Raw genomic sequence first — 25819 nt, 5'->3', positions numbered from 1 at the left:
ATCATTAGTATTTGTATGGTACGTACGGTGACACCCCACGTGCCCCGACGCTCACTTTCTCTAACATAGTACATATATAATAAAACGAAAGCGATTACTAAACGAGAACAACTTGTGAAAATAAATTTAGAAAGACAATAATAATTAAGAAGAAATGTTAACTATGATAAGAACAAGAACAAGAGAATCTTGCGTGTCTCGTGGACTTAATTGGTCGATTAATCTGATGTACGGGAGGTGGCAATCTTGGGTCATAGGAAGTAGGTCTGGGTATTCGGGTATCCGATCGGATTTGGGTTCAGATGTTCGGGTTTTTGGATTTTCGGATGTAGAGATATAAAACCCGATCGGGTAATTTCTAATATCGGGTCGGATTCGGATCGGTGTCTTCGAGTTCGGGTAATTTTGGGTTACCTAAAGTCATAAAAAAAATATATATACTTTCTATCTTCTTCTTCTTGTCTCCTTCTTCATCCCTCTTTTTCAACAAAAAAAAACCCTATATTTGTTTATCCATGACCACTACTTCAAAAATTAAATCCTTCAAATTCTCTACCAAATCTAATATTTATAGCAAATTATATGATATGATTCATATTTATCTTCCAACCTCACTCACTCTTCAAACCCCACAAACTATATTTTTTTTTTTGTAGATTTGCTTGTCATGTTTCTACTAAAATTAATCTGGGTAATAAAAAAAATAAAACAATTATGGGTTCTGTTGATTGAGAAAGAAAAAAATAAATCAATTTTAGAATACATAATTATATATATATATATAAATAATTAACGTTTTCATACTATGACATAAAACTAAGGTGGCAAAATGGTTTATGATAAACTTGTAAATGCCCAATGTTCAAGAAAGCGCTAGGCGTTAACTAGGCGTTGATCCAACGCTTAGCGCCTAGAACGCCTAATCGGAATCTAGGCGATTTTAGGCGGTTTAGGCGTTTACACTATAAACTAATATATATATGATATTATATACATAATTATACAAAATATGTATAAGAATAATAAAAATATTAAATCAAAAACAAAACAATAGATAAAAATATTATTTTAATTCATTTTAATTAACATATTAAACATTTATAATTATGCTTATAGAAATAAACCTTATAAATTTTAAATTTGTGCAATTAAAATTTTAAAAATACACTAAAATGATAATACTATAATTTTAGGCGGTCAAAGCGGTCGTCTAGGCGTTGCTATAGCGCATAGCGCCTAGACAGGGCGGAAGCGGATGTCTAGAAAGCTTTTTCGAACACTGTGAATGCCTAAGGTACTGGGTTCAAACCCACTTAGATGCATTTTTGTATTTATTTCGGGTTAGTTCGGATATCCGATCGGGTTCGGGTAATCCGATCGGGTATTTAGTACTATCCGAATCCGAACCGAACTGCCTATTTTGGGTTGGGTTCGGGTTTCGGATTCGGTTAAAATGCCCAGGCCTACTAGGAAGTTTCCATATTCTAATTTCTTTTGTTTTCTTTAGATCTCTTTGAGTCTTAGGGGGGTGTATTGAAACAATGATTTTGGAGGATTTGATAGGATTTAGAAAATTTGGAATTTTGATAGATTTTAGGGGAGTTGATATGATTTATGATAAAATTCTTTCAAATCCTACCTAAAACCATGAGATTTGTATTTTTGTATTTTTAACTAAACAAATCCTCCAAAATCCTCCAAAATCGTCTAGAATCCCTAAAACTTATTAAAATCCAAATCCACAAGCTGTTTTGAATAACAGTAGATTTCAAAGTAGATTTTTAAATCATCAGTTGAATAACCGTGGATTTCATGAGACTTTTTAAAATCCATGATTGAATAACATAGGATTTGTAACTTTTACACAAATCACTTAAAACGTGTTAAGTTAAATACACCCCCTTAGGTCTTAACCCTTTTTCTTGTTCTAGATTTTAAGATCTTTAGTTAGATATGGATGGATCCAAGATACACAACTGAACTCTAGATCTACGTATGATAAATATATCGTTTGCTCTTGTAAATTTAAATTTGAGTTGGTTAAATATCATTTTCTCCATAATATTATATGATAAATATCGTTTGTTTCACACTTATTAAAAAATCAATTAAAATTATTATATTACTCCTCATCAATATACTCTTAAGTTATTTTCATTGATTAATCCATAATATAATAGAAATAAAGTTCAAAAGAAAATTATAAAATATCTGCGTTGTAGACAATACATATTATAGCCTTAAAAAGAAAAGTACACAACAAAATTGAAGTTTATAGAAACACTTAATATAAATCTGAAAGAGTATAGTATAACATTTGACCATATCTATTTGATGTTGTAAAGTTCAAAAATCTGATGGACTTGAAGTAGCTAGTCATAATATAATATTTGACCATATCTATTTTATTTGTCATAAAAAATGTAAAAACTAATGGAATCTTAATTTTTTCAAAATACTTTGTTTTTTTAGATGACAAGAATATTATCATTGAATATATGGGCCCCGATATTTCGTCAAGTAACAAACACTAACTTCTCAATTTATTGTTTCAATAAATTTAAGTGTTAAAGTGATATATAGTTATATACACACACGCACTTAAAAACTTGTTGGCCAATTATTGGTTGGTTCTTAACTTCGTATCACCTTCCGGCTAACTAATTTAATCATCTTTGTTCAGGTCTTTGTGTGTATGGTTGGCTAGTAGACAATCTTTGTTCTTCTTTTGATATAAAACTTAATGGCGAAAAATCCTTCAACAATAAAAGCCTTAACTTTTCACTTATAAACTTGAAATTATAGTTAAATGCTATATCATGTTAATTAAGTAAGTACCGGATCTACCACTATCAACGATCGCAAAAGCTTTACTAAATATGATATCATATAAAAGTATTGGTTAGATTAGTTAGGTTAGGTCTATACTATATCTAACTAGTAATTAATAGTAGATATCACCGATAGGAAATCACATGTAAGAAAAAAAGTTACATCCATGATCCATCAACATATATATAACAATTGCAGCTAGAGGTTAACACACTTTTGTAGATTTACAAAGAAACGATACAGCTTTACATATAAATGAAGGTGGTTGCGACTTGCGACTGTCCAGTTTGGCTTGTCGACACATTGCCCTCTATTGCCATTAATCATTATGATACCGCACGTGTTCCATATAAGTCACATTCATTTGAATTTGTATAGTGTTGTTATATGATGATAAACGAAATACATAAAATGAAAATTAATTAAATTATTATAACATTTATGGGGAAAAAACTTTCAATACTAGAAATAGAAATGATAATATCACTATAGGAACATTTTGCAGTTCACAAACTATAACTCAATTGAATTGTTTGTATAATTTGTAGGTGCTAATACACATTTTCTTGGGACAATATATGCTAATTTTATCATATCATCATTTATAGCCATTACAAATTAAAAAAAAAAATCTGAATAATCTTTATTGTATCCATCATACCAACGATCCAGCAAGTTGCTCCCATGATATTATGCCTTCTTCTTGGTGTGATTAAGTGTTGGAACGTTGGTTTGGTTTGCATCCCAATAATAATAAACAATAAGCATATAGATCCATAAATCCAAATTATCCAATAAAACTTTGTTCTGAGTGTCATAAATTACTTACACAACCCTCCTTAAAAGATCATTCCAAACTTTATACTAATACATAACACTATCATATTTATAAATTAGAGTAGTATATATCTCTCTATTTGATTTACCACATTCTAAAAAATATTGCACGAACATCAATCTCATTATTTGCATAGTGATAAAGATAAGGTATTTTAAAAAGCAAAACAATCGTATACCCTCTCTAGTCTCTATATATAAATGGGACACACGGGGAGACATAAACGTAACGTTTCAGACCCACTCGTCTCCTTCCTTTTATTATCTCTCTCTATCTCGTCTTGCAATGGAGACACGACCATCTTCTTCATCGTCGTCTCTTTCACCGGCGACGAATCTTGATCTCGACAGACTCAAAGCTCTTAAACTCCTCGGAAAAGGCGCAACCGGAACAGTCTTCCTAGTCCACGACTCTGTTTCCGACTCCTCTGTTTCTTCACCATTCGCACTTAAACTCGTCGACAAATCCTCCTCCTCCTCTTCTCTCCGCCGTGCACGTTGGGAAATCCAGATCCTCCGACGTCTCTCCGTTGACAAAAACACAAACCCATTTCTCCCAAAACTCTTAGACTCCTCTGAATCCCCTGACTTCATCGCATGGGCTTTGCCTTACTGCTCCGGTGGCGATTTAAACGTCCTCCGTCAACGTCAAAACGACGGCGGTTTCAGCTCCTCCGTTATTAAATTCTACTTAGCTGAGATCGTCTGTGCGCTTGACCACCTTCATACAATGGGCATCGCTTACAGAGACTTGAAACCTGAGAACATACTCCTTCAAGAATCGGGTCACGTCACGTTAACCGACTTTGATCTCTCTTGTAGTCTCACTAAACCCACCCGACCCGAATTCTATCTATCCGACCCGGAACCGGATCCGAGTTATAAGAGAAGTCTGAGTTTGTTCCGGCAGAAGAAGAGGAAGAAGAAGACGAAATCAGCTAGGGTTAACCCGATAACACGCCGGGGACTGAGTTTTTCCGGCGGAGAAAGATCGAATTCGTTCGTTGGAACCGATGAGTATATCTCCCCGGAGGTGATCCGCGGCGACGGACACGACTTCGCCGTCGACTGGTGTGCGCTCGGAGTTTTAACGTACGAGATGATGTATGGCGAGACACCGTTCAAAGGAAGGTGCAAGAAGGAAACTTTTCGTAACGTGTTGATGAAGGAACCCGAACTCGCAGGAAAACCGTCGGATTTAACCGATCTGATACGTCGGTTGCTGGTTAAAGATCCGATGAAACGGTTAGGTTACCGGCGAGGCGCGGCGGAGATAAAGGAGCATGCTTTTTTTATAGGAGTGAGGTGGGATTTGTTAACGGAGGTGTTGAGACCACCGTTTATTCCGTTAAGAGATGACGGAGGAGAATTGACGGGAAAAGTAACGGCAGAAAGTGGGTTAGGTGTAAAGGAATGTTTCGAGAAACTGAGAACGCCGCCGCCGTTACCGTTAACGCACGAGTGCTCTGAAAACAATCCCTTTGTTGATTTCTGATCCACGCGTGCGAGAATCTAACACACGTTTAATACTTTTTTTTTTGTTTTAATAGCAGTTTCTGATTTTGATGTGTATAAAAAAATAATTTGTTAGAACTAGAATCATGAAAATATAAAAAGTGATGATATAGTATATAAAAAATTATCCGTAATAAAGAAATCAATAATCCAAATAACTTAAGGGGAAAGAAAATAGAAAAGGACTGTGGAACATAACCCACACTGTGTAATTGTTTCGTAAAGAATGGTAGTTGATAATTACTACGTACTATGTTTAAACGATCCATAACGAATGTGATTTTATGTTGTTTCAAAAGGACAGTGGTGAGAATACGTACTCCTTGTAGGTGGTACTAATGATTGGGAAAAAAGTAGCAAAAATAAAAGATGAAAGAACTAAGAAGTAAAATAAAAGCGACACAATTAAGCAATTGGTTTCTAAGTCGTCAACAACAACATTGATGGGAAATATATTTTCGATGATATATAAAGTTGCTGACTTACATATATGTTCATCTAATAGTAATCAATATCTAAGAAAATATATTTGTTGTTTTTTCTTTTTAATGAAGAGAAGATAGAAATTTTTAGAAATGTGAGAATGTAGTAAAAGTTGTTCACGAGCTGAAGTTTATTTAGATTAGTAATAAGACAATAGTTTGGAGATTCACATGGTTGTTTCCGATCCCGTGACTCCATATATTTTTGATTTGGACGGTTTTTTGAATATGTGAATTTGTTACACTCGTCTATGAAAAATGATAAAACGATATTTTGGAGCTGTTATATATGATAGATAATTGGTGTAATTGATTGAAAATGTTTCATAACGACGGCTTTCTATACAATTCTTATTATTATTATTTTTAACTTTTCTATATAAGCCGTACATAATTTTAGTAAATCCCAAATTGTTAATCGTAAATTTCATCGTTTTCCCCATTACATCATTCGTATAAGATGTTTAAATGATTTTTTTTTTTTTTTTTTTGTCATCAGATAGAAACTAAATAACAATTGTTTGAGAAGTGTTAGAAACAAAAACAAAAACAAGAAAAAACATAATCAACTAGAACGCCTCGTCTCTCACTTGATCATGAAGCCAAGAAGGCCTTCCAAGTGAAAGGTAAGACTGAAACCGACCATTTCTTGTAACACTTGATGTAATCACCATTGCGACCTTATTGGCAGTGCTCGCAGCTGAGTAACATCTCCACGCAGGAAATTTAGACAGAGTCAGGTGAATCTCATTCAAAACCAGATGAAATCGTGGCCTATCTGTGGGGTTATTAACATCCTCGATGACCATAGCATTATCCATTACAAACTCCACTTTAGGCACCTGTAGAATCAAAACCGCTTCTATTGCCCACAGAAAAGCCCTTAAAGCCGCATGAAACCGTGAATCAGAGGCAGTAAGAGCATGCCTAGTGTGGTATAAAACTTGGCCTTGATAATCTCTCACTATCCACGCACCCCAGACAAACAGGAATTATTACGCCACGACGAGCCCACATTGCACTTAACAAATCCCATCGGGGGCTTACACCATTTAACCTCCAGTTTACCTTGTTGTATACGCCTAGGAGGATCTGCATATGATGGCAAGGACTGTACCGCGTGCCATTGAGAAGAATTGTCCTGAGCCGTCATAACTAGTTTCCGTAAATCACCATGCTTCCCTTGGAACACCAACGTATTGCGATGCTTCCAAATCCCCCAGAGCAACCAAGATATAACAAGACACACCTCTTCTGGAGTCTCGTTATCTTGAATAACAGACCACAAGTGTTCCCAATTTTGATCAACATCATCATGAGAAAAGCCTCCCCTAGGAGGAGGTATATTAGCCAGAGCAAAAACCTGTCTAGCGACAGGACAGACAAAGAGCATATGGCATATTGTTTCTGTCTGAAATCCACAGCTTTGGCATCGTAAGTCCCCTCCACATCCACATGATGCTAGTCGATCAGTGACAGCTAAAGCACTTGAAAGCATTCGCCACAAGAAGGATTTCTATTTTGGGGTCGTCTTTACCTTCCAAACATTCGCCTTAAGCTCATTTAGCTTAACCAAACCATCATCACGGGGTTCATATAGGACTGGCAATGTTTGCTTCAATTAATGCCCGCTCTAGACAGAATAAGAGCTAGACTTGGTATATGGCCAGATATAGCGGTCTCTACTTCCAACCTTTAGAGGCATTGCCAAGATTTGGCTGGCATCTGCCGGAGGGAAAATATGTTGAACTTTCTCCCTGTCCCATTGAGACTGATCAGGCTCCCGAAGTTCTGACACCCTTAGATTAACTTGAAAGACCATTTGAAACCTATAAGGAGCTCGGGGATGCTGATCAAAAATCCACTTGTCCAACCAAACCAATGTATCACATCCATCACCAATGGTCTTCAATAATCCTTGTTTGAGCAATTCACCACCATTTATTATACTCCTCCATGCATACGAAGGTCTTGAGCCTTTACCATAATCCAGGATCAACGATTTACGGAAATACTGGCTTTTATAGAATCTTGCAAGCAAAGATTCCGGTTTATTCAAAATTCGCCAGGCTTGCTTGGCTAGCAGTGCCTGATTAAAATCACCAAGATCCTTAAACCCTAGTCCACCTTATGACTTGGATTTGCACATGTTCTTCCACGCCACCCAAGTAATCTTACGCTTCCCCTGATAGTTGCTCCACCATAATTCACACATAGCACTAGTAAGCTTCCTGCAGAGGTTCTTACTCAAACGAAAACAAGACATGGCATAAACCGGGAGTGTCATCGCCACTACCTTCAGAAGGACCTCCTTACCACCCAGAGACAATGATTTAGCAAACCACCCTTGAAGCCGTTTCTGCAGTTTATCACGAATAAAACCCAACAGAGCTTGCTTAGATCCACTGAAGCATTCCGGGAGTCCTAGATATGAACCTGAGCCACCTTCCTCAAATATATTTAAAGTTTCCTTAACCATTTGTTTCACCTCCTCCGTTGTTTTCTTCCCAAATGTTACAGCCGATTTAGAGAAATTAATTAACTGACCAGACGCATTCCCATACATATGAAGGCAATGAATAATCTCCTCACACTCCTCCTTTGTGGCTCGACTAATGAGTAGGCTGTCGTCACCAAATAACAGATGTTGCACCACAGAACATGAGTTATTAAAACTGAAACCTGTTAAGCGATTTTGCAGCTGACTTCTCTGCATAACATGAACCAGGGCCTCAACACATAAAATGAAAAGAAAAGGAGAGAGGAGATCTCCTTGTCTTATTCCTCTTCCCGGTTTAATGAAACCATAATCACTGTCATTAATGAGAACCGAGAAAGTCACAGAACGTACACACACCATGATCCACTGTACCCATTGGCTATGAAAACCCATCTTGCAGAAGAGATGCTCCAGAAAGTCCCACTCCACTCTATCATAAGCCTTGGACATATCAGTCTTGATTGCAATAAAACTCTCATTGAACTTTGCATTAGTCTGGAGAGCATGAACAATCTCGTGAGCAATCAAGATGTTGTCTGATATTAAACGGCCGGCTACAAAAGCACCCTGAGTTTCAGAGACCAGAGCCGGTAAGCACCTTTTTAAGCGTGTACACAAGACCTTAGAGACGATCTTGTAAAGAACAGAGCATAAACTAATTGGTCGCATGTCAGACATATTGTTGGCATTCGGCTTCTTAGGAATCAGACACAGTTGAGTATGATTCCAATCTTGTGGGAACGTACCAGAGCTAAAGAACTCTTGTACCTCCGTGATAATGTCCGGACCAACAGTAGACCAATATCGTCGAAAGAATGCACCAGTCCAACCATCTGCACCAGGGGCCCTGTCCCCTTTAATGTTAAAAGCTGCTTGTTTGATTTATTGTCCCATGACTGGGGCAATCAAGAGAGTATTCATATCTTCTGTCACTCTCATCTCCATTCCCTCTAGCAAATTGTCAAAGCCAGTCGGGTTTGAGGATTGAAAGAGCTCAGAGAAATATTCCACCGCCACATTACCTTTAGAACCCTCCTCAAAGCATTCATTGCCATTCTTATCAACTAGAGATATCAAACGGTTTTTCAAGCGTTTGTATTTAACACTGCCATGGAAATAGGCAGTATTCTTATCGCCTGCTTGAAGCCAAGATTCTCTGCTTCTGAGTCTCCAATAAACTTCCTCTTCTCGAAAGGCCATTGTTAACCCCCCCACTTGATCTGACGAAGCTTTTGGTAGTTAGGGAACAACTTTGTTGACTCCGCTTCCAAATCTCTTCGAAGTAGTTGGATCTGCTGTGAAGAATTCGTCGGGTTCCTACGTTTCCACCATGATAAGGCACGTCTACAAGTAGACAAACACTCAGTAACACATCTTCTGGAACCACTCTCCCCCCCTCTCTCCAATGCTCTTTGATAATACTCTCCGTCTCCGGCTTATTGATCCAGCGTTTATCAAAGATAAACCTCCCTTTATATCTAGTGTCATCCTCAACCAATCTAGTTATTATAGGTCTATGGTCCGAGCCTAGGAGATCCAAATATTATGTGTTCACTCGAGGGAACAGAGTGAACCACTCACTGTTACCAAACCTTCTATCCAGCCGACACTGGACCCAAACTTGATCTCTTCTACCACCCCATGACAAGAGATTCCCAAAAGACGGTATCTCTTTAATTCTGCAACTCCTTGCCATTGTACGGAATGGGTAGAAAGAGCGCTTTGGTCTCCTCGGACCTCCCAACTTTTTAGAGTTATCCATAATCTCATTAAAATCACCAGTAAGCAACCAAGGCTCATCTCGTTGAATACCAATCCTTGTTAATCTCTCCCATACCTCCTGTCTTAAATGGCGAGCTGGGTCTCCATATACGAATGTAATGAAAAAGGTAAGATTCTCTTTGGTGATTTTAGTATCAATCATTTTTGAGTCAGAATGCACTATCTCCACCACATACAGGTCTTTCCAGAATAGAGCTAAACCTCCACTCAGTCCATTCGGATCGACGATATGTACTTGTTCATACCCCAACAATTCCTTAACACCTAACACGTGATCACTGGAGTTTTTAGTCTCCAGGAGGAACACAAAATCAGAAAAATGCTCACAACGCATTTCCTTCAGACGTCGAACTGCCGAGGTGCTCCCCAATCCTTGGCAGTTCCAACTCGTTACACTCATTGAAAAATTGGGTGGTTTCTGGAAAACCACCAAACCACCTTGTTGAGCATGCGAGTTTAAAGTCTCCACACCATCCCCATGACCAACACTAGCAACTAGATCCTCACTTGTTACTGGTATCCCCTCAATATTTGGAGACACATCTCGCTTCAGAACCTTAGGAAGGAACTCACGATCACCCTCTGCTTTTCTTTTAGTAACTAAATTCCCATGTTCCTCCACATCTGTCTCCTCCAAGACCAAACCTTGATTTTTCTGGACCCCTTTATTACCATTTTTGGCTTTTCTCTTCCAAGAACCGACCTTCGTTGAAGCTTGGTTCCTCCCTTGTGTCATATTTGCTCCAATGTGCTCAGTAACACCTGTGCAGAAACCATTCGCCGCCGCTACTTCCAGAGCATATCCATCTTGTCCTGCCATCAAAGACTGTTTCTCACCAGACTCATTCGCAACACATTCTTGTCGACCAGTCTGTTGTTCTCCACAGAGCGTATTCTGGTGACTCCAGTTTGTGACTGAGTTATTGATGGCAGGAGTATCAGTGCTGTCTTTCTGAGCATACTCAAAAACAGGGCCTTTCCCTTTGTGCAAATTTGCAGTAAGAACAGGAGGAGGTTCAAGCCGCAACATAGAATTATGTGCTCGTGTATCCTTAGCAATGGACTCCAAAGTCATGCGCAACATCTGCTCTCGCTGTCCAGTAAGTCCGGATCCCCCAAATAGAGATATTTCCTCATCTCTGCTAGGACATCTGGAACCACCACATTCGATTTCGGGGGAAACCCCGGTGGTATTAATTGGGAAAGAAGAGGGAGTATTGTACCCGCTAGGTCAGTGGGAAACCTGTTATCCCTCGTCGAACTTCGGGCATTTGTTCCCGCAGCTGTAGTCTGATTAGAACGATTCACCTTCTCTAAAGAATCCTTTCGGAGGAACGAAAATGCTGCTTCTCATGGGTTAAACGATAGCAGTGAAAGCAACTCTTCCAAACTCTTTCATATTCAATACCAACAGTACCTAAGATACCTTTAGGAAGCTGGATAGATTTAACTTTGACACAAGGGGTTGGATACATCAAAGATTATCTTCACACGTACAAAAGCGTTGTACTGGGATCTCTCTGGGTCAAAGGCAATTTCCTTGACTTGCCCTATTCTGCCAGCAATAGTATCAATGGTTTTCACAGAGAGGAAGTTAGGCGGGATGTTACTTATCCTTATCCACACCGGAAAGGTAGACAAGAAGGAAGCTGGTGGAGTTTCAGTGCAACGTGCCAAAATCATACCCCATTCATCAAAGGTCCATAAGCCAGTCTTCACAACTCTCTCCAAATCACTTTCCAATTGGAAGATAAACTGAAAGGTGTCTCTGGATAGAGCTATGCCCCGCACTCTTTCATACACACCCCACACTCTACGCATCTTCATAATCATCTTCCCCATGTTCTGACACGCTGGATTCAACAGACGTCCCAAAACACTCAACCTACATTCCACCGCAGACCCAAAGTCGCCCTCCTCCGTGAGAACGATAGGACTCTCATCCACAATTGATATTGTCTCCAAAGCCTTACCCAGAATCGCCTCCATCAGCAAAAGAAAAATACCCAGATCTGTTCCCAAAACCCTTGCTCGGATATCAGCGAATAGCAAAAGCGGCGGAGAAACCATAAGGGCGAACAAATTTGAATTTGGAAGGTGAACATTTTGGTAATATTCGTGGAATATCCATAGAAAAGGGAAGATTTTGTGAATTTTGTGATATCCCGAAAAATCCTCGATACGATTAAGCAATATTCCGGCACAAAGATTTGTTTTCCGGCTAGATAACCCACCGACGCAGGGGTAAGGAAAGACTCTGGACGAAAAAGAGAATCCTGAGCTCATTTTTTATATTAGCAATCTGTAAGTTTAATACTAGATGCTTAAATGATCTCATCGGAGGAAAACTTGATACGTCGATGTGTGGCTACAATCTGGCTACAATGGATCAATCAATATTCCTCCTACTTTTTTTATATAGAGATATAGGTTGACAATATAGTATGTTGAAATATGGGCGAAAAGGTTTGGGTGCATATGAGCAAGTCACGGGTAAGATGAAATCTTGGCAATATTAAGAACAAACCTACAAGCTAAAAACCTTTATAAGGTTTTGTTTCAAATATGGTTGTCCTTCAATAAGTTGTTCGGCCAAATATGAATTCACAAGTGAGATACACTCCCACACCCAGACACACACACATGTACGAGGCTACGAGCTAGATTCTCTTTATGTGAAACAAAAAAACGAATTTTATAAACATATTATATCATTTGAAGATTACAAAAGAAAAAAAAATTATGATGACTGTTATTTTAGATAATTAGAGGTTAGTCAGGAAAGTTTGTTGTATTCTTCAGAAGATTAATTGGTCGACACTCAACAAGGATTGATTAGATTAATTCAACCCTCTTTTTTAGGGGCTCACTTGATTTTTTAGATTTTAGAGTGACACATCCACCATTGACTCACTTGATCATACTTTTTTAGTAGTGAGATGATAAAAAGGAAGGAGAGAGTAGGGGACAAAGACTATGACATTTACAAAAATGACAAAACTAATATTTGATTTTGAAAAGAAGAAAAATAAAACAGAAGAAATAGTAATACAAAACTATAGGAAGCAAAAGAAAAGACAAAAGGATTTAATGCTTAGAAAACCACGTCACGTGTTGTGTATCCTGCCAAACCCATCAGCAGCCCAACCCCCAAATGGAGCTAGTAAGAGTACCTCCATCAAAGGTTGTAATGAAATTATTTTAAAACATATTTTATTCTTAATTTTGAATAAAAATGAAATTAAGAACTTCTTAAGAAACTTTAACATTTCATAGGTCCATTGAAGGTTGTTAAATTTGAGGTTCTTAAAAATATTTTTCTTTGTAATTGTAAATTATTATTGTATTTTGTTAAAATTTATAAGACTTGTATACTTTTAAAAACTTAAAAATATTGCATTCAATAAAAGTTTAAACAAACATGACATAAAGCATATTAAAAATAGATTACAAAATGATTAATTTTAATTTTGAAAAGTTATGTTCATCTGTACCAGTTTCAGGATTTCCATTTCCTAGAGACATAGCAAGTCCATCAAACTCTTTCAGCTTCTTCATCAGTCCATTGTCTGTGTTCCCTGTAGATTTAGTAGGAGTGTCGATGCTCAACTGCGTCCCCGACTGCCATTTAAAACGACCCTTATTAAACAACGAACAAAACCATTTCTCAAACCATTTCTAAATTTTAAACAAACTTCAAAGTTCAAAATGATTACATTTCATAAAGGGAACAAGATAAGGGAAGATATAAATCACAGTGTCTTGACGATGTCCAAAGACGTATGGATGTAGAAAAGTTACCTCCACCGATATGCCTTAAATTAATCAACACTTCAACACTTCCTCACATAGTCTCTCTGTGTAAATCATATAAAACTAAACAAGATAACAAACTTATCAAAAAACCAGATTCTTATTTTAAACCAAAACAATGTTTTACGACAGAGAGATTATGTTAACAAAAACCAATCACTTAACACCAAAGTAAAGATATCGCATTTATAGATCATAGATAATTTACTTGATTGGCAGTTGTGTCAACTACAAGCTTCTTCAGTTCTTTGTCTAGACCGAGCCACTGTTTCAATCAACAGATACAAGAAAATCAATGATCATGGGTATAAGTGTAACCGATTAAGAGACCCAAAAAACCCTCTAATCCAGCTAGTGTAACCGATTAAACTTTATTGACATTGAGAAAAAACCTTCATCCCAATTTCACACTCTATTTATCAGTTACTTCAATTCCTAATATCTTAGGCTCAATTCAATGGATCATGTGGCTGTAACTTGCAAAATAATCTATTTCATCTAACAATAACCCCATCCAAACACGATCCAACACAAACAAATCCATCAAACCCATCAAAACTGAAATCAGGAAAAAAAAAAGTCGGACACACCTCCGCCGTTGAATTTGATAACCCTCTGTAACTTAACACAGTAGAAGCATCACCCTTGTTCACAGATTTCTCAAGCATAAACTTCAGGCCGTTTCCTTCTCAGACTTCCTCCTCCGCTTCAAAAAAGTTTGTCACTGCGGAAAAAGACGAGAGAGATCAGAATGAGATAGGGTAATTATTTTTTTCTTTTGTTAAAAAATATAGACAACAATATGCTGACACGTCGTTGGTTCTAAAGGATGCTAAGGGCTTCTCCATCAATGGATCTTAATATAAGTTTCTTACAATGAAAATTATCCTATTATTATTATTTAATTTGATGAGTTTCTTAGATAGTGTAATAATTTTCTTCAAAGTTTCTAAAACCTCTTATCTAAGAAACTTTAAATCATATTTAAAAAACTTAAACAATTTTATATTAATAATTTTTCTCTCTCTACTCTAAGAAATTTATGTTAAGATACTTTAATGGAGATGACCTAAAATCACTTATCTAAGCGCCGATGCTAAGTGTATTTGGCAGTTTTGATTTTTTTTTTTCTTTTTTTTTTGAGCTAAGATACTCATAAGATATCTTTTAAGGATCTTCGATGGAGATGACCTAAGGAATTGAAAATTATTAGTATTGTTGTGACTATTGTCTTTGAAATAATTTTATTTCATTAGTTAAAAACTTGTTAGTTTTTTGATATCAAACTTTGATAACGATTACACAACGAACACACCACATGCTTCTTTTTCTTCTTCTTTTTGTTGTACGTTACATGTATTATAATTACGATTTGGTGCTTCATGCCCCATTTCAAGATTTGATTAACCATAAACATCATCGTTGATAACAAAAGCCAATACAGTGATTTAAAAAGAGTAAATACAAAAAATACATTTGCAGAGAAAACAGTCGAACTCGAGACTGATCTCTCCACAGCAATTTTCTCGAATTGTTCAGAGGAAATTTCTGTGAAGCAGAGAGGTTCCAATGGGCAAACCTGTAATGCACACACACTATGAGATGCTCCTTACGTACTGGTCAAGTGCAGTGTTGAACAACTCCGACCTTAAAATAACCAATGAAACATAGTCAGGGTTTAATCAATGCAATAAGATATTATGATCGGAAGTATCGTCAAGATGCAACAGTGTGTGAAGATTACTTGATTGGAGATCCTGGGCTGTATATAGGATTTTTTACGACATATTCGACATATAAACTGTAGATGTACTTCAAGGATTCGCGTAAATCTCCAGTCTTTGGATGAGTTACTAAGATGATCTGCAAAATAATCGAAACATGTTGTGGTTTAAGCAAATGGATGTTTATTTAGTATTGTGGTTATACAACTCTGGAATCTTCACTCATGTCTGCAAGCAAAGTTTGCTTCCAGCTAATATATTTTCTTGAAGACTCCATCTATGTATGTAGACCCATATAAATGAATCAAGGCAGCCAATATCAGTTTCTCCCTTGGTTTCAACTATTAGAATGTTTAGCCCACAAATCGGGACCGACGCTGTAAGAACCATCTAAGTTCTGTATCAACAATTATTATGCCCCCAGGGGAAGAACTAACCATACAGTGCAAAAATAGTGTTCTATCCTATTGCTTATCTATTGTGACGCGACTCCTAATGTTATGTTGTTACAGCTGACCATAATTTTCACATGATTTAAAATCTAAAATGAGAAACAATGACCATTCATGAACCATCTCCTTAAACTTGTTCAAACATAGTAATGTCTTTTGAGACATAACTTAGCTCAGATTGTTTTACTCTGAGAAAACAACTTACTATTCCTATTGCTGCTACACGACAACATGTCTGAATACACTAGTAAATTTTCTCGTTACATACTCCTCCTCTCCCTAGTTCCCAACACTCCTTCTATATAGACTCTCCTAAAACTCTCAAAGTCCCTAACATATACACTAAGATACTGAATTTGCGACCACAGTTCTTATCATTCATTCAGAATCCCTAAAAAATTAGCGAGGTTCCAAAGAATCTAGACTTATCATATCTAAGAGCAAAGAAGCTAACCTTAATACCAGAGGGAGTCTCCATGAAGCTTAGCTTGTAAGTGTTGGTACGGAAACTGTGGAAAGAGCAACCTTGTCCTGGCAACTGTGGAACCCCTAGATTTCCCTTATCCGCACTGCAAAAATCACAAAATCATAAGATCTACTAAATCAATGAAATCATCAAAGCTCACAAACACAAACATAAATTACTTGGAATCAAACTAATCAGCCAAATCAAATCGAAACGATGCACACAAATCACAGCCATTCAAATTCCGATCAAATCGAAATGGTCAAATCTAGCTAAATGAATAGTGAGAAAATCTAACTTGACTGGATCCATCTTTGCGGTGAGTGATTTGAGAGAGAAGAGAAGACCAAACATGAGCTTGTGATCTTGCTGAGGATTAAGCGTATGAAGAGGCCGATTCCATTCTTTGTAGAGAAGACACACACCGTTACGGTTGAAAACATACATCATGTGCGCGTTGTTTCCACTCGCCGTCGGAACCGGCGGCGACGGACTTATCTCGGATCCACCGAAGAACTGCATTCTTCCGTCTTCTCCGGCGATAGACGAGAGAGATAATCAAATCAAAAGATCAAGCTGAGAGAGATCAGAGCAGCGTGAGAATTTCGAATTCGGTTCTTCTCAGTCGATGGGGAACGAGACAGCTTTTTTTTTTTTTGTTGTTTTTACTTTTTGGGCTTCAAATGGGCCGTACAATAAACCCTAGAAGAATAGGCCGAAGCCACATAAACAACAACAATGTTAAGACCAAAGACCGGCTTTGTAAACCGGGTGGTCTCGGATTCTCACACGTGGTAGACATGTTAAAGACCTCTCAATCTTTCATTACCTGTTTGTAAACTCTTGTTAATTAATTGACAATTATTTTTCTTCTGAAGCCACATAATCACTGATGAATCATTAATCTAGTTAGTATTTAAGAAAAGGGGACTAATAAAAGTGCAAACAACCAAAAGGACCTTCGAATGCATTTTTAAGAAGATAAAAACTAAGAAAGTGGGAAAGAATCTAAATAGGTGGCTTACTAATTCTAGGAAGAGGATCTTCACGCCTAAGTTCCACGTGAGATTGTGATTCTTCTGTTGTATCCCACCTCGATTCTCACATTCTCATAAACCTTATCTTATATTTATGGATATTGTTATTTTCTTTGTTCTTAAGTAACAACTACTTTCTTGACACCACAATATCTTCTTACGAAGAAAATGTTAGAAAACAATCTTTAGCTGAAACTTAGTAATTTATATATTAAGTAACCCTGTCGTATATATAACTAGTTAATTTGTGATGGCCATTTGAAAAAATTCAAGCGTTTCCAAAGTTTGACTTTAAGTTAAGTATGGAAAAACTTATATTAATTAATATATAGAAAATATATAAATTTAATTTACTAAGTGAAAAAGAAAAATTAATTTATCCATAATATTTTAAAATATTAAAATTTTGTTAGTTTTTAATTGTTGTTATGGACAAAGAGATGTTCCTCTCAAATCAGTGAGAAACAGATGACGCATCTGACAATAGCGCTTATCAAATTTAAGATATAAGAAAGGGGCTATTGAAGAAATGTCATGATAAGGCCATAAAATCTACATTAATTATCATATATAAGAGACATGTTAATTCTTTTGTTTCTAGTTAATTTATAATTATTTATATGTTAACCAAGGATAAATGATTTTTTACAAACAAAAATATGGAAAGAGAATACGACCTAAATGAAAAGAAGAAAATAATAAAGAAAAAAAAATTATAAGATCCTTAGTTATGTAGAGATAACTCTCACTAACAGATTACTTACATATTTTATAGAACACCTTATCTTATCATTTCATATTAAAAGAATTACTCTTTCATATTTACCTCTTATTTGTTGACTCGTGTACTCTTTTTATTTTATTTTTCACTTCACTTGAATAGTAATGACAACGAATTTTACATATAATGCTTTTGGCTGTACGGATTTTGATTACAAAGAATTAAGTCATATGAATTTTGACATTAGTTAAGATTAAATTATACTTAATTTAATTCTAGACAATGCAATAATGACAAATTTACACAAATTGTCAAGATGTATGTTATATTTAAATTAAAAACTTATGCAATTAACATATAATTTTCTATTAATTAAAAATTAGATAGTTATAAAAAAAATCTAAAGATTAGTTTATTGAACTTCAATGAATTTTTGTACTTCGTCCGATCAGATAGCAAAATCTTTTGTGGAACTACCCAAACATAAACAAAAGCTAACATAGATGTTATGAGTCGAATTACATATTTATCAGATTTGTTCATCTTTTCATCAAATTCAATATTTGTTTTTTCTCTTTTACATGGAGAAATAACTCATAAAAAGATTAGAAGAAAAAATCAATTTTTTTTTTCTAATGAATGAAACTTTATATAGTTAGATAGATACGAAAAAAATGTTATACAGACAGACAAGACAAGCGAAATTGTTAAAAAACATTCCAAACATACAAACAAAATAATGCTAAGGTTTGAGTTCGATCAATATCCCAAATCAATAGAGACAATCATCATACATCTCCATATCCTTCCATAGATATTAAGATTTCGTCACAAAATCAAATAATTGATCAAGATCAAATTCTTGATTGCACCCATCGAAGCTCCTAAGTAAACCGTCGTCGTTCGCTAGGGTTTTTTCTTCATCAGTATTGTTTTGAAACCCTTGGACATTCACACTTAAATCATCCAACTCCAAATTGTTCCATAGTACTTCAGAGTTCATCTCACTATAAAAATTTTGATCATCAACATCAAGCTCTTCAATGAAACTCCCAACTAAATTGTTATTGTAGGCAGAAACCGCTAGGGTTTGTTGTTCTTCATTGTTCTTGACTTGAAACCCTTGGACGTTCACAGATACATCATCTACTTCAACGCACATACTTGATAAACATGGTTGATGATTTAGGGTTTTGTTGCTGATGAGTTATGTCCACACAATCTCTTTGCTTCTTTTCCAACTCCTTTAAATCGTGTAACATCTTCGTTATTGAATCAATTGCGGCACTCAAATCCTCTGGATTCTCTGAATCGGCGAGACTCTCATCTTCCCACCAAAACCCTAACCTTTCATCATCATCCCGAGGAGAAGTCTAATCCGCGAGGAAAGCTGCAACAAAACTATCAATAGAGGAGTGGCCAAAAGTGTAGAAAGCGGCGTGTAAATTAAAAGAAACCAGAGTCGGTAGAATCGCAATCTGAGCGCTGGAGAGAAGACAAAGCTTTGAGGCTTTGCTGTAAAGACCCTTACGACGTTTTGAGAAAGCAACTGCTCGTGGATCTTTCTTCTCTATCTTCTTTCTTATATCAATAATCTTCCTCTTCAACCCACCCATTATGATGTTTTTGTCAGTTTCAGAGATAAAGAGAACGGAAACAATAATACTCTGATTTTTTTTTTTTTTTTATTGCTGAAGAATGCGATAAAAAAATCAATTTTCAATTAACTGAAATTTGTACTTAATGGATTGATCAATTATTTTATGGGAAGTTGGTTTTTATTTTCCTTATTTTTAAATCTGCAGGTTTGCAAGAAACGTACAATAAGATTGTGAAGATTTTAAAATTAGTTATGAGAATTGATTGAAAGCCAAAAATCTGATTGAAATAAAAACTACGACAACTGTTAATTTTTACGGCATTTAAAAGTGCACACTAACCAGTCTTATAGGCTTATCGAGTTAAATTTTTGAACCATGAATCATTTAGTAAAAAAAAATAAATGTCCGCATATAAGAAGAAAAATTACTTTCTCACATGAACATAATTTTCTCTAACTTAAATGTAATTGGAGTTCATAAGTTCATTTTAACCACTAAGAAAATTTTATTAATTTACTTTAGATAATAAAAATGTATTTTTAAATATCACAAAGCAGCATACTATTTGTCAAAAACTCAAATTCCACTTAATGGTGATTTCGTGTCTCACTTCAATGTTCCAAAAGCAGTGTAAGCATTCTCCATGATGAACATATTTGATAATTCAATAATGAAATGTACATGTTACAAAACAAATCAAAAAGGGGATTTTAAAATTTTTAATACATAATTTTTTGTCCAAATCACGATTAAACTATTATTTACTAGATCACATCAACCAGTCTGATTAACCAATCAAACCGGTTTGAAAACCACTATCGTGTACATGTGTCGTATCATTCGTATGAGGTACTTCTTTGAATAGATAGAATGTTCAAATCTATTCCACTATATAGCATTTGTAATTTCTTGGAATAGTGTAAAAAGTTCAGGGCTATTGGACCAGTGGCGGAGGCACATTGACGGTTACGGATGACATTTAACACCAATAAAATTTTAAAATTCTTTTAGTTTATACTAATTTTTTCAGTATAAATCAGTTTGAACACAACCAAATTATGAGTTAATCTATTTAGAATCTATCATACAATTTTCCTAGATCCGCCCTGTATTGGATTTTTTAAGTTGTTTTCCAAAACAAGCAATATAACGTAGTTATTGAAATATGAGTTCGGATAAGTATTACTAGTTGTCTACTTGTATGCATTATTATCTTTAATTTATCGATTTAATAATTACTTGTGTTCTTAATTAGAATTACTATCTTATCATAGACTTGGTATATTATACTAGTACAAAAAAAACGTAAGTACATTACGTGTCCTATATTTTAAACGAAGGGTACATACGTGTTGAAGCGTGAATAGTTGGATTCAGTCGCTTGAAAGGTTCCCTAAAATTTGGAGCCCGAGAATGGTATATCAGCAACACCTGTCTGATTCTCCAACTATTTTCCATATAATTTATCTTTTTATAGTATGTTAATTTATGAAGTAAGTGTATTTTATTATTTTTTCCAGTTTTATTACAAAACATATATATTTGTTTTCCTTTTTCAAAGTTTTCCGTCATTTCAATAAGCGTCATATCGACAAATGTCCTCTTTCTCAGCCATTTTTATAGCTTATAAGTCAACAGCTTTAAATCCCACAATACTCTCTATAGTCTTCGTTTTATTAAAATATCACTGTTCTCTTCTTTGTTTTTTAAAGAAATTTCTGTATCATGTCAATAATTGCGGATTTTAAAAATCAAATTAAAAAAAAAAAGAAGATAAAGTCCAAAAAAAAACACATTAAAAAAGCTGCTGGATTTGTTTTTACGCGAAACGAGAAAAAAACGATTTAATAGCCATTATTATAAAATCTTACACTACTTGGAAGTATACCATTATAACATCAAACCAAAAAAAAGTTTCTTTTTACATCCCAAATTATTATTATTTTTTTTTTTCATTTCCAAGAAAAAGAAAAAAAAAAGATTTTACTGTTATACTATAACATTATACTAATAAACAAATTAAAACGTGGTCCCCACGTGTCAGCATCGAGGTTTCCACTCGTAATAAAAAGAAACCACAAAGGGTATTTTAGTCAAATCACAAATAAATCCCAATCTCTACCTGCCCTCTGTTGTTTGTTTCTTCTTCTCCTCCTCCTCCTTCCTCCTCTCTCTCACGTTCTCTTTTTTTGTTTTCCATTTAACTCGCCGGAGAAAAAAAAACACATCACGCCGGCGAGAGATACTTCCCGGAGAAATAACTCATCAAGAAGAGAGAAACTCAAAAGCTACTAAGATGGAGTCAGAATTCCAGCAGCAGCACTTCCTAATCCACCACCAGCAACACGATCACCAACACCAAAGACCAAGAAACTCAGGATTGATTCGTTACCAATCAGCACCGAGTTCTTATTTCTCCAGCTTCGGCGAATCGATCGAAGAGTTCTTAGATCGACCCACGAGTCCCGAGACTGAGCGAATCTTATCTGGCTTTTTACAAACCACCGACACTAGCAACAACGTCGACAGCTTTCTTCACCATGCTTTTAACAGCGACGGAACTGAGAAAAAACCTCCTCCTGAGGTTAAAACAGAGAAGGAGGAGGAGGAAGAGACTGAGATTCCGGTGACGGCGATGGAGGTTGAGATTCCGGTGGGTTCTGATTCGATTGGGTACGCTTCGGTTTCGAGGAATTTGAGTCAGAATAAGAAGAGACCTAGAGATGATCGGACTCCTCCTCCGGCGAGTAATCTAGCTCGTCATAATAGTTCGCCGGCCGGATTGTTTTCATCCATTGACGTTGAAACAGGTTTGAATCTTTTTTTTCTTTCTAATTTTAAAAGGGGAAATTATTTCCTTATCTGGAAACTTTTTAAATTTGGTTTAACTTTTTTGAGAATATGCTTACGATTTGATAGGACTGTATAATAAGCAACTTGCTTTGTATTTTTGGGATTTCAATATGTCACTGTAGATTGGATACTATAATTAGCAAGTAGTTGTAGTTTAAACATTTTGTTCTGTTTTTATTGTGTATTTGCAGCGTATGCGGCTGTAATGAAAAGTATGGGAGGTTTTGGTGGGGGTAATGTGATGAATACAAGCAATACTACTGATGCTTCGTCTCTTACTCCTAGAAGCAAGCTTCTTCCTCCGGTTTCTAGAGCGATGAGTCCCATCTCTGAGGTTGATGTTAAGCCTGCTTTTTCGTCTAGATTGCCGCCTCGGACACTTTCTGGTGGGTTTAATCGTTCGTTTGGGAATGAAGGGTCTGCTTCCTCTAAGCTTTCGGCCATTGCGAGGACCCAATCTGGAGGTCTAGATCAATACAAAACCAAGGTATGATATGAATGAGCTCATCATATTGAGAGATGTTCTTTGATTTGCTGTGAATTCGTTCTGTTTCTGTTCTTGTTTGACTGAGTTGTACCGATGGAATTGAACTTAACAGGATGAAGATTCAGCTAGTAGACGTCCTCCTTTGGCGCATCACATGAGTCTGCCCAAGTCTTTATCAGATATTGAACAGTTACTCTCAGATTCTATCCCGTGTAAGATCAGAGCCAAGCGTGGTTGCGCCACTCATCCTCGGAGCATTGCCGAGAGGGTAAATCCTTCCCTTGCTATTTTTCTCGATGACATTAAAATTTCATGAAAAAATATATAGTACTCTCTCTCTAAAGATTATTTATGTTTACAAAATGTTGTGGAACAGGTGAGAAGAACCAAGATCAGTGAAAGAATGAGGAAGCTGCAAGACCTTGTTCCCAACATGGACACGGTTAGATTGATCGATCTTCCTTTTTCGTATTCATGCGTTCACGTTTCGTTTTTGCTTAGTGTATTTATCATCTTCAATTAATATGCAGCAAACAAACACAGCAGACATGCTGGATCTTGCGGTTCAGTACATCAAGGACCTGCAAGATCAAGTGAAGGTAACATTCTAGCTTCGTATTGCACACTAATTATATCTCTTGAATCCCTTCGTTCATCATTCTATATAAAACCGAAAATTTGAATTTTTTGGTCAGGCGCTCGAAGAGAATCGGGCAAGATGTAGATGCTCTAGTGCATGAAACTAAAATTCCTCAGTGTGCGCGAGTGCTAGCCATGGAGGGATATGTGCATAGAAGTATCGGTTCGGCCTTTGGAGAAAAGTCGAAGATAGCAAAGTAGAGAAGAGATCATGAACAGAGCTAAATATGGTGGATGGTGGTGAAAAGGGTTTTGTAAAGTTGGAACCCTTTTTTTTGGTAGGGAAGAAAGTAAGTTTGTGTAATGGTCCGAACTCCAAAGCTATTCTATTTTGTTCTTACAACCCCAAAAAAAGAAAAAAAAGCAGAAGTGATGTACAATGAGAAGCTTCTTTTATTGTTGTAACTCATGAATAATCAGGGTAATTAGTTATTTTCTTTTGCTAGGATCATCATCAACTACCATGGTCCATATCTTTGTTACTTGCCCAAAAATTATAGACAGTTTCATTTCTATATATTAAGCCTTTTAACAATATATATATATATATATAGTTGAAACTTATTTTGTTATATAGTTGATAACATATCATGTGTTTAAAATGATGCCAGGGGAAAAAACAGTTATATTGATAATTATGAGCAAAATCTATAATATTTTATTTTCTACTTTTGTTTTAAACCGACCCTACGAAGCACACACTCCATAAGTCTTGTCCGAAACAAGAACAAACAAAAAAGATGGGCACAATCTTGCCCAACACTAATTAGTAGTGTTGTGGTTGGGGACCATGTCTTTGTTGTTATTTTTCTTTGCTCTTTTTAGGCAGTCATGTGAAGGTGCACTAAGTTGTGTGGGTGACAAGATTTTGTAAAATAATTCTTCTTAAGGTTACAAGTGTTAATCATCAGCTAAATATACCAAAAAGGTTCGTTAGGTCAAAAGTTATTACGATATGATTCCAACAAAATCGATAATGCGCATACATATTAATGTGTCCTTCTAAAATGCTCGGACATGTTCATTATCTAATTCTCCTTTTCACATTATCACATAGACACGTAAGCATTTACGATTCTTTTTTAAAATTCGGATATTTCATAGTCATAGAATAGAGATCACAAAATATTGTTTGTAGGTTTACAGTTTTTACGTTTGGTTTATCTATCAATTTATTATGCAGATTGTATGTCGAAATACAAAATTGTAAGTAGATTTTTACGAAAAACATTTATATAAGGTGACACTTATATAGGCGACAAAAAAAACTACTAGTATAGTAGTATATATCAAAACATTCGTAAATAATTAAGTGGTAGTGCAAGAACCATACGGAGCAGCCTTCCCCATTTCCCCTCCTTTACATCTATCTTAATATTTTTGAAGTACATTTTACTATCATCCTCTCTTATCTTTATATTCAAACAAGTCATAAATAAATTCTTTACGATCCTTACAACCAAACACAATCAATTCCTTATTTGATAATATTAATTTCCTAAAAACTATTTATCTAATTTAAATCAATATGTTAGATTAAAATATAATTCTCCTTGCACTTTTATTTAATCTTATATTTAATTATTTTAATTACTATTTAATACATAAAGTTAATAAAATTTTAGATTTTTTTCAGCATATGATGTGATTTGAATTTTTATAAACGGATATATATTTTAAAATTTTTCTTAAGATATTTATAACCAAACAAGTATATCTATATGACACAAATTCTGTAATCACATCCCTATAATATAACAACTAATTCAAGATGAATACATCTTAGGAAATATCTAATTTGCGTTTAATAAACGATTACATATTTGCTAAGTTCTTATTAGCTTTAAATGTACACTATTAATCCAATAATATCAATTGAGAATCAAAATAAGAATATGTCATATCATTCATTTCTAAATCATAACTAACCAAATCATAAAATGTATATTCTCAACTTGCGAATCAAGAGTTTATACAAAACCTATCTACAACCATTAACAATATATATATATATATAGATGCAATTCACCATCGACTACAAACACTACTAAACTATTACAGTATCATATTAACAAAAT

The 25819-nt window shown here is 35.5% G+C and overlaps 4 protein-coding genes and 2 pseudogenes across 9 annotated transcripts; 2 read left to right on the top strand and 4 right to left on the bottom strand.

Moving 5' to 3' along the window:
- Positions 1 to 3680: 3680 nt before the first annotated feature.
- On the top strand, positions 3681 to 5326 carry LOC104778029 (serine/threonine-protein kinase UCN pseudogene; annotated as a pseudogene). Its single transcript, XR_015594532.1, has one exon. The product of XR_015594532.1 is annotated as a serine/threonine-protein kinase UCN pseudogene (transcript).
- Positions 5327 to 6235: 909 nt separating this feature from the next.
- LOC147947791 (uncharacterized) lies at positions 6236 to 7164 on the bottom strand. Its single transcript, XM_087507455.1, has 2 exons — positions 6735 to 7164; positions 6236 to 6630 (listed from the first exon to the last, which is right to left on the bottom strand). Exons 1-2 carry the CDS (start codon positions 7162 to 7164, stop codon positions 6236 to 6238), a joined length of 825 nt encoding a protein of 274 aa, XP_087363581.1.
- Positions 7165 to 13323: 6159 nt separating this feature from the next.
- LOC104778028 (uncharacterized) lies at positions 13324 to 14595 on the bottom strand. 5 transcript variants are annotated; one of them, XR_766378.2, is made up of 4 exons: positions 14352 to 14592; positions 13970 to 14026; positions 13750 to 13824; positions 13324 to 13569 (listed from the first exon to the last, which is right to left on the bottom strand). XR_766378.2 is itself a non-coding variant. In XM_010502385.2 (3 exons), the coding sequence occupies exons 1-3, from the start codon at positions 14427 to 14429 to the stop codon at positions 13396 to 13398; spliced, it is 309 nt and encodes a 102-aa protein (XP_010500687.1). In that variant the 5' UTR covers positions 14430 to 14595; the 3' UTR covers positions 13324 to 13395. The 5 variants fall into 5 exon arrangements, 1 of the variants encoding a protein (XP_010500687.1); XR_766379.2 differs by having other exon boundaries at positions 13665 to 13805; positions 14352 to 14565; XR_766377.2 differs by having other exon boundaries at positions 13665 to 13824; positions 14352 to 14557.
- A 523-nt stretch (positions 14596 to 15118) lies between these two features.
- On the bottom strand, positions 15119 to 17506 carry LOC104778027 (uncharacterized). Its single transcript, XM_010502384.2, has 4 exons — positions 16702 to 17506; positions 16392 to 16506; positions 15506 to 15624; positions 15119 to 15408 (listed from the first exon to the last, which is right to left on the bottom strand). Exons 1-4 carry the CDS (start codon positions 16923 to 16925, stop codon positions 15357 to 15359), a joined length of 510 nt encoding a protein of 169 aa, XP_010500686.1. The 5' UTR covers positions 16926 to 17506; the 3' UTR covers positions 15119 to 15356.
- Positions 17507 to 18933: 1427 nt separating this feature from the next.
- LOC104779293 (agamous-like MADS-box protein AGL97 pseudogene) lies at positions 18934 to 19777 on the bottom strand (annotated as a pseudogene).
- Positions 19778 to 21622: 1845 nt separating this feature from the next.
- LOC104778026 (transcription factor bHLH122) lies at positions 21623 to 23924 on the top strand. The gene is made up of 6 exons (XM_010502383.3): positions 21623 to 22572; positions 22807 to 23102; positions 23215 to 23370; positions 23479 to 23544; positions 23633 to 23701; positions 23798 to 23924. The coding sequence occupies exons 1-6, from the start codon at positions 22059 to 22061 to the stop codon at positions 23840 to 23842; spliced, it is 1146 nt and encodes a 381-aa protein (XP_010500685.1). The 5' UTR covers positions 21623 to 22058; the 3' UTR covers positions 23843 to 23924.
- Positions 23925 to 25819: the final 1895 nt, after the last annotated feature.

The sequence above is a fragment of the Camelina sativa genome, chromosome 3 (assembly GCF_030686135.1).
Source record: "Camelina sativa cultivar CO46 ecotype springtype chromosome 3, ASM3068613v1".
In the NCBI taxonomy this organism is placed as follows: Eukaryota; Viridiplantae; Streptophyta; class Magnoliopsida; order Brassicales; family Brassicaceae; genus Camelina; species Camelina sativa.
This window is presented reverse-complemented; position numbering and strand designations above follow the sequence as displayed.

What these genes read in the sequence shown, in the direction of transcription:
- LOC147947791 (XM_087507455.1), bottom strand. Translation starts at nt 7,164, where the DNA reads ATGCTTTCAAGTGCTTTAGCTGTCACTGATCGACTAGCATCATGTGGA. An exon ending in TCCTAGGCGTATACAACAAG is followed by an intron (nt 6,631 to 6,734) that starts GTAAACTGGAGG and finishes GTGCGTGGATAG; the next exon opens with TGAGAGATTATCAAGGCCAA.
- LOC104778028 (XM_010502385.2), bottom strand. Translation starts at nt 14,429, where the DNA reads ATGCTTGAGAAATCTGTGAACAAGGGTGATGCTTCTACTGTGTTAAGT. An exon ending in TATCAAATTCAACGGCGGAG is followed by an intron (nt 14,027 to 14,351) that starts GTGTGTCCGACT and finishes TGATTGAAACAG; the next exon opens with TGGCTCGGTCTAGACAAAGA. An exon ending in TTGACACAACTGCCAATCAA is followed by an intron (nt 13,570 to 13,969) that starts GTAAATTATCTA and finishes TTTAAATGGCAG; the next exon opens with TCGGGGACGCAGTTGAGCAT.
- LOC104778027 (XM_010502384.2), bottom strand. Translation starts at nt 16,925, where the DNA reads ATGCAGTTCTTCGGTGGATCCGAGATAAGTCCGTCGCCGCCGGTTCCG. An exon ending in AGACTCCCTCTGGTATTAAG is followed by an intron (nt 15,625 to 16,391) that starts GTTAGCTTCTTT and finishes ATTATTTTGCAG; the next exon opens with ATCATCTTAGTAACTCATCC. An exon ending in AGCCCAGGATCTCCAATCAA is followed by an intron (nt 15,409 to 15,505) that starts GTAATCTTCACA and finishes GGTTATTTTAAG; the next exon opens with GTCGGAGTTGTTCAACACTG.
- LOC104778026 (XM_010502383.3), top strand. Translation starts at nt 22,059, where the DNA reads ATGGAGTCAGAATTCCAGCAGCAGCACTTCCTAATCCACCACCAGCAA. An exon ending in ATCCATTGACGTTGAAACAG is followed by an intron (nt 22,573 to 22,806) that starts GTTTGAATCTTT and finishes GTGTATTTGCAG; the next exon opens with CGTATGCGGCTGTAATGAAA. An exon ending in ACCTGCAAGATCAAGTGAAG is followed by an intron (nt 23,702 to 23,797) that starts GTAACATTCTAG and finishes TTTTTTGGTCAG; the next exon opens with GCGCTCGAAGAGAATCGGGC.